The 7,308-nt window shown below is 46.0% G+C and overlaps 1 protein-coding gene across 1 annotated transcript in view; it reads left to right on the forward strand.

Annotated features, from left to right (window-relative positions):
* The first annotated feature begins 2,588 nt into the window (after positions 1–2,588).
* TBC1D30 (TBC1 domain family member 30) overlaps positions 2,589–7,308 on the forward strand; it is a 42,329-nt gene continuing 37,609 nt past the window's right edge. Inside the window, exons 1-3 of the mRNA XM_007447382.1 lie at positions 2,589–2,757; positions 5,779–5,840; positions 6,369–6,434. Of these exons, the coding sequence (XP_007447444.1) occupies positions 2,589–2,757; positions 5,779–5,840; positions 6,369–6,434 (297 nt within the window). The remainder of the gene's footprint in view (positions 2,758–5,778; positions 5,841–6,368; positions 6,435–7,308) is intronic.

The following is a 7,308-nucleotide window of genomic DNA, read 5'->3' on the forward strand; positions in this document are numbered from 1 at the left end:
CGCGGGCCTCTCACTGTCGTGGCCTCTCCCGTTGCGGAGCCCAGGCTCCGGACGCGCAGGCTCAGCGGCCATGGCTCACGGGCCCAGCCGCTCCGTGGCATGTGGGATCTTCCCGGACCGGGGCACGAACTCGTGTCCCCTGCATCGGCAGGCGGACTCTCAACCACTGCGCCACCAGGGAAGCCCTCTTGGTTTCTTTTGACCTTAACATATTTATTTATTTTTTCATTAAGAAAACATGTAGACTTTAATATTCGAGTAAGAAATTCACAGAAAATATCATATAACTGCTTAGTTAACATACCAAAAAAAGTTCAACTGCACTACTAATAAAAAATGCCAATAAAAACAACAAAATGACAGTTCTCTTTATCAAAGCAGCAAGTGTTTAAATGATAATACTGAGAGCTGTTGAAGATGGAGGATGAAAATGTGTCAATCAGAGGCTAAACTGGTATAATCGTTTAAGATTTAATTTAGCAATATATGTCATATAGATGATTATGCCTTTAGATCCAATAACCCCACTGTGGAAATTCATTTTAGGTGTTCAAAAATCTAGTAAAGCTTAGTCAACAAAAATATCCATCACAACATCACTTAATGAAACATTGAAAATCACCCCAAATTAGCAGACTGATTATGATGTTAACATAATTATTTATTTAGGTTATCCTATAGTGTACATAAGAATTAAGAAATAACACCAATATTATTAATAACAGTAATGCTACTGAATGACATTTAAGATTTCTTTGCAGCTCTTTTTGCCCTTGGAGTCTATACCAGCATTGATATACAGGCAGAACACTACACTCTAAAACAACTTACTCATTTTTTCTGTGTTCTTATGCCATCAACAGGATTTCTAGTTAGGTTCATTTGTTTCCATTCATTTTCAAATTTTAGGGTTTTCTTTTTGCTTGATTTATTAATATTATTAATATAAGATGTTATTCCAGGGCTTCCCTAGTGGCACAGTGGTTGAGAGTCTGCCTGCCGATGCAGGGGACATGGGTTCGTGCCCTGGTCCGGGAAGATCCCACATCCCGCTGAACGGCTGGGCCAGTGGGCTGTGGCCGCTGAGCCTGCATGTCTGGAGCCTGTGCTCCGCAACGGGAGAGGCCACAACAGTGAGAGGCCTGCGTATGACAAAAAATAAAAAAATAAAAAAAAAATAAAAAAGATGTTATTCCAGAGTCAAAACTACATAAGGCACATCTAGAGAAATCTGTTTTTTATTCCTCTCTCTTCTACACTGTTCCCTTCCACATAAATACTTTTTGGTTGTTTTTAATCCATCTGGTGTTCCTTCTCTAAATATTAGCATATACAAATATCTTTGTATTTCCCTCCATATGCTTTCCTTTCTTATGACTTACTCATCTTTATGATTAATATCCATTGGTGAATGTCATAATGTCGTAGTTTAAGAATGATTTTTTTAAAAAAGTAATTATCGGGCTTCCCTCGTGGCGCAGTGGTTGAGAGTCCGCCTGCCGATGCAGGGGACACGGGTTCGTGCCCCGGTCCGGGAAGATCCCACATGCCGCGGAGCGGCTGGGCCCGTGAGCCATGGCCGCTGAGCCTGCGCGTCCGGAGCCTGTTGTTCCGCAATGGGAGAGACCACAACAGTGAGAGGCCCGCATACCGCAAAAAAAAAAAAAAAAAAAAAAAAAAGTAATTATCACTAACCATTCTGCCTACTGAAGTCTCTGGCTGGAGAGACAGGGGAAGCACTTAAAAAAAAACAACCCTGCTTTTAATGGAACACTTTTATCTTGAAGTCTACTCTTCCAAAAGAAACAACCATTCTTATAATAATAATTATAGATTTAATTAATGTACAAAGTATATATTAATAGTAATATATAATAATAATTTTAACGTGCTTCCTGTGCCTCTCTAAGATGCCAAGAAAAAGAGTTTAACAGAATTTGGGATGAAGCTGGTGCTTCACCTTCCACCAACGTTCCCGCCGCGCTGCTAGATTCTTCCTGCGGTCTGTTGACCGACTCTTGAAAGGCTGCTCCGATGAGGTGGGCACTTGCATCTCGCTGGCGTTCTGCACCTGAGACTCGCTCCCTTGGGTGCTCCCTCCTGCACCTCCCAGATCTTGGGAGAGGCACGGAAATCTGTCACTGCTTCTGGTCCCCGGGCACAGTTGCTCAGCCCCCCGCTCCTGGGCTCCGGGTCTCTGCGGCTGCCCAGCGCAGGTGCCGCGAGCTGGCGGGGCGCTCGGGAGCTAAGGCAGCCCCGCCTGCGCACGGTAATGCCGGGATTGGGGGCGGGAGCGTTGCCTCCGTCTCCGCGCGCTCGCTCGCTCGCTCCCGCCCTCCTCCCCGCCCCAAGTCCTCTCCTGCCTCAGCCTTGCAGGCTCCGCACTGCAGATCCCTGCCGGCCGCCCCACGCTTGGCGGCTCCCGCGGTGCCCCGCAGGGTCCCTTGACTCCCGAGCACTCTTGCTGCTTTCGAGAGACCCTTGACTAACCGGTCTTGCCGAGCCCCACGCGCGCGAAGCCGCTGCGCCGGCGGGACACCGAGGACCCAGGCGGACGGCAGCCGCACGGGAGTCCACGGCGCTCTCGGATGCGGCAGGACAAGCTGACCGGCTCCCTTAGGCGCGGAGGGAGATGCCTGAAACGGCAGGGCGGCAGCGGCGGCGGCGGCGGCGTGGGCACCATCCTGAGCAATGTGCTCAAGAAACGCAGCTGCATTTCCCGGACCGCGCCCCGGCTGCTCTGCACCCTGGAGCCGGGTGAGGACCCGGGGCGGCAGGTGGGGCACTGGAAAGTAGCGTGGCGCCCCCGGAGCTGGTGCCTCTGCCTCAGCCGAACTCCGCGTAGGCCAGGGAACAGCCGCCGGCCGCCCGGTGCTGGGTACCGCGGCTGGACGCAGGCGGGGCTGGGTCGGCCTGGGAGGGAAGAGCGCGGACCGAGGCCTGGGCGGGGGCAGCGGCCTCCCACGGCGCGGAGGACCGGCTGCTCCCGCCGGCTGCCCGTGCGCCCCCATCCCACGGCCTGTGTGCGGTCCAGCCCTGCTTGTGCTGGGAGCTGCTGGCGAGCGATGCGCTCGGTCTTCTCCGAGTGGTGGGAAAGTGTTGGCGGCTATACGGGCTATTAGAGGCCGAGCAACCAGTTGTGCTTCGGACCCACAAGAAGCCACACCTTGAAAGAGGTGTGTGAGGCAGGAGAAAGGCACAGGTCTGATGCTTGTTGTCAGAGGAGGAGGCAGTGACCGCGAAAGAAAAAATCGGGTGCATTTTCTTGAGGGTCCCTGCTTCGTGAGTGCCGGGATCGTCTCACTTGGAGCCTCTAATTTGTGTGTCCGGGTGGAGAGCGGGCAGGAAACACTCCTGCAAAGTAGAGATTCTTTCTATAGGTAAAGACTGAGAGTTCTCCTGGCTGTGCTAGGCTAGGCTAGGCCCTTTCTGCTGTCAGCCTGTGTTTACACATCCCTGCTTCTCCAGGGTGCATAACTCCGCGCTTGCTCCACCACCCGGCATCCCTCCGCAGGGTTTTATGCGGCCGGCCCTGGCGCTCGGGCCCCTGGGCATAAGGCTTTCTGGCTCGGGGTGGCCGCAGAGGGAGCTGGCTGTACTCGTACCCGTGCGTAGCGCACACTTGTCCCTGGAGTGGCACCAGCTGGCTTCCAGGTGGGTTTGTCCTCCCCCAGCCCCACCCCATCCCGCCTCCCAGCGCCTTTGGGGACCTGCTGTCCTGAGGCTGCAGGGGAGAATCTGTCGAGGCACTGAGCCTCAAAGGGTGGAACACGTCGCTGCCTTTCCGAACCTCGTGGTTTCTTTGTTTTTCTCCCCAAGGAAGTGTCTAGTTGCAGAGACTGTAGTAGTTATTCACCGTCTTCCTTTAGCCTTAAAAAAAGAAACCTCCTTCCCACGTTAAAAGTGTTTTGTATTTCTGAATCCGGAACAGCCAGTGATTTTACCAGATGAAACATGAACCTTCTCCCCTCCCTCATTCAATTAGAAGAAAAGAGGTGGAAATGACCTGATTTCAGCTTTTGCCTGCAGGCAGCGAACGATCAATTCCAGTTAAATCCTGTGACTCATTTTTGATAGTGAGAAAATAGTTGTGATTTTGACTAACCCCAGCGGGGTTTCAAGCTCGGCAAGGCGATCGGCATCGTGCCCAGCAGGTACTTATGAAAAAAGTCAAGGGAGCATATTCGGTCATACATGCAAGGAATCCGAGGCTTTTAGGTCGGTTGAAATAGGAGCGTGGGACCGAATTTCCTGGTCTTTGTTATAATAAAGCAAACGTCATGACTATACGCTCCTCCATTCAGCACCCTGTGTCTGGACAGCAACCTCACAAAGAGGTCCGTTTTATCGTGTCTTAAATCATGCGCGCCAGCTGGAGGCACTCTTGTGGTCTTTGTATCATTGTGCTGCACTGAGGCAGGACTTAATTTAAACCATCTCAGAGAATTGGGAAACCGTCGGGGTACTTAATATACCTTCAAAGAAGGAAATCTTATCTATCTAGGCAGAGTATGGTTTTGGCCCTGAAGCTCAGAAGAGAATGATCAGGGCATTGGTTGGATGCCTGGGATTCTCTATCACACACAGCTTGACTTTAGAAATCTAGGACCCAACTCACGTATACACAGTATTCTTCTAGGACTCCAAGAAGGACATCTTCATACTGTCACGGTCTTGGGCAAATCAGACACATCTCTTTTCGGCTTCTTGACTCCATATATGTTTTTTAAAAGACACCCGCATAGCACAGGGAGATCAGCTCGGTGTTTTGTGACCACCTAGAGGGGTGGGATAGGGAGGGTGAGAGGGAGGGAGACGCAAGAGGGAAGAGATATGAGGATATATGTATATGTATAGCTGATTCACTTTGTTATAAAGCAGAAACTAACACACCATTGTAAAGCAATTATACTCCAATAAAGATGTTAAAAAAATTGTCATGGAATTTCACCTCAATAATAAAAAAGCCCAATATGAATATAGCGTATAATCTTTATATATTCTCCTATTTATATACTTCTATTCCATAGATTAGGGATTTGAGTCAAAGAAGTTTAAAGTTGTAGATAACTTGGGATTAGAGTTCAGTTATATTCTTAGCTTGGAGCCTATAATTAAATGTATAAATTTATCTTTAATGAATAAGTCTATCATGGCAGAATTTAAAAATCATGCAAATTGCCAAATAGTCTTGCTAAAATGGATTATTCCACAAGTGGGAAGGCAGTGACATTATTTTTATAACTTTTGATATTTCACTGAAGTTTCCTTAATAGACTTAGTCCATGCAAGTGTCCTAGAAAACAAATTCTGTAAGTAGAGAATTCTCTTCCTAAGTTTCATAAATATTAATTATACTGTGCTAAGTGATTTACAGTTAATTATTGCAACAACTAACTGAGATAGACGTTATCTTCATTTTAAGGATAAAGAATTGAGACTGAGACAGGTTAAATAATTTGTTTGACTCTAGGAACCAAAGGTGAATTAAAGTGTGCATGACTCCAAGCCTGTGGTGTCATTTTTTTGTTTTTGCACTACTCCAGCCAGTGGTGGAACCACCATTCTATGTGATAAGCTTCATTCTGCTACCATTGGACATTTTTGTCTTAATAATCAGTATTCTTTTTCTTTTAACAAAATTGACTACGATTTAGTAAAAATAAATGTTTTAAAAATTTTATGATGACTCAGTAAAATCAGGTTAAGTTTTACTTTTATTTTTGATGTAATGTATTTTTTCCCCAAATAACAGTTATTTATGTATTTTTCTTTTAGGAGTTGACACAAAGTTGAAGTTCACTCTTGAGCCATCTTTAGGTCAAAATGGTTTTCAGCAGGTAATTTTATTTTTGGTTTTGAAAATACCTGTATTTTGGGGTACCTACAGGGTACACTGGGGTATATTCTCAAAGTGGGAAAATTAATATGTGCTTGGATATGCCTAAGAAGATGAGTCAGTTTTAAAAATTATAGATAAAATAACTTGTGAAGCTATAAGTGACTTGGATTTATACTTGCAGTGAAAATTTTTGCACTTTCTTTTAATGGTTCAAGTGTGAAAAAAAATTTAAAAACCAAATGCTGTTATTCCGAATCTGTAACACATGTTTTGATTTCAGAGTTCCCAGCCTTTGTGTGTGTACTGCAGTTGGATCACGGGTGTGTTAAGGGTACCCAAGTGGGAGACCTTGGGGCAGTCATAGCCCTTAGACCAGTCATATCTGGCTGAAGGAAGCTCTGAATGTTTACCCCAGTGTTCTGTATAAATTTTATCATGCTCTACGAACATCAAGATGGGGAAAAGTTGAAAAGTGCTTAACCAGGTCAATATTATCACTTTGACAGCTTTTCTTCTTTGTTTCTAGTGGTATGATGCGCTCAAAGCAGTTGCCAGACTATCAACAGGAATACCAAAGGAATGGAGGAGAAAGGTGAGGTGGATTTGTATGGCTAAAATACAAAAGGACCATCACTTTGTCCCTCTTGAAAGTGTCTGGAATGTCAAAAAGGATATTCTAGATTTAGTAATTTGAAATCTGTCTCTCTTCATTATTCATTAATTCAATAAGTATTTAATGATTATCTGTTCTATGCCAGGTACTGTTCTGCCGGGTAATGGGGATACAGCAGTGGAAAAAAAAAAAAACAGCAGACCAAAATTTTTGTCCTCATGGAGTTTACAATGCATATAATATAAAGTATGTCAGATGATGCTAAGTGCCATGCATAACAGTAAAGCAGAGAACGGAAAAAGGAGAGAGGAGAATGGAGGTAAAGAGGTAGCATTTTAAATGGCAAGGTGACATTTGAATAGGGCCCTTAAAGAGGTGAGCCATCGACCACGTAGCTACCTGGTGGGAGAGTACTCCAAACAGGAAACACCCTCAGGTGAGAGCATCACTGAGGAGTATGCAAGCAAAAGCAAGAGGCCAGGGTGGCTGAAGCACAGTGAACAAAAGGGAAAGTAGTGGGGGGGAGGGTCATAGAGGTAATGTGATGACCTTAGGGGAATGGCAGATCACATAGGACCTTACAGGTCACAGTAGGACTTTTGCCCAGTGTGAGATGAGAAGCATTGGGAAGTTTTGAGGAAGAGAATAACGTGATATGACTTATATTTTCAATGGACCTACTCTGGCTACTAACTTGAGAATATGAAGGACAAGGGCAGCAGTGGAGAGACCAGTAGGAGACTTGAGATAATTCAGGCAAGAGATGGATCAGGGTTGTGGTAGTGTAGATGGAGAGAAGGGGTCAGATTCTAGATATATTTTGAAGGCTGGGTTGACTTGAATTCCTGCTTGA

Source organism: Lipotes vexillifer, unplaced genomic scaffold, assembly GCF_000442215.2.
Source record: "Lipotes vexillifer unplaced genomic scaffold, Lipotes_vexillifer_v1.1 scaffold170, whole genome shotgun sequence".
NCBI classification, from domain to species: domain Eukaryota; kingdom Metazoa; phylum Chordata; class Mammalia; order Artiodactyla; family Lipotidae; genus Lipotes; species Lipotes vexillifer.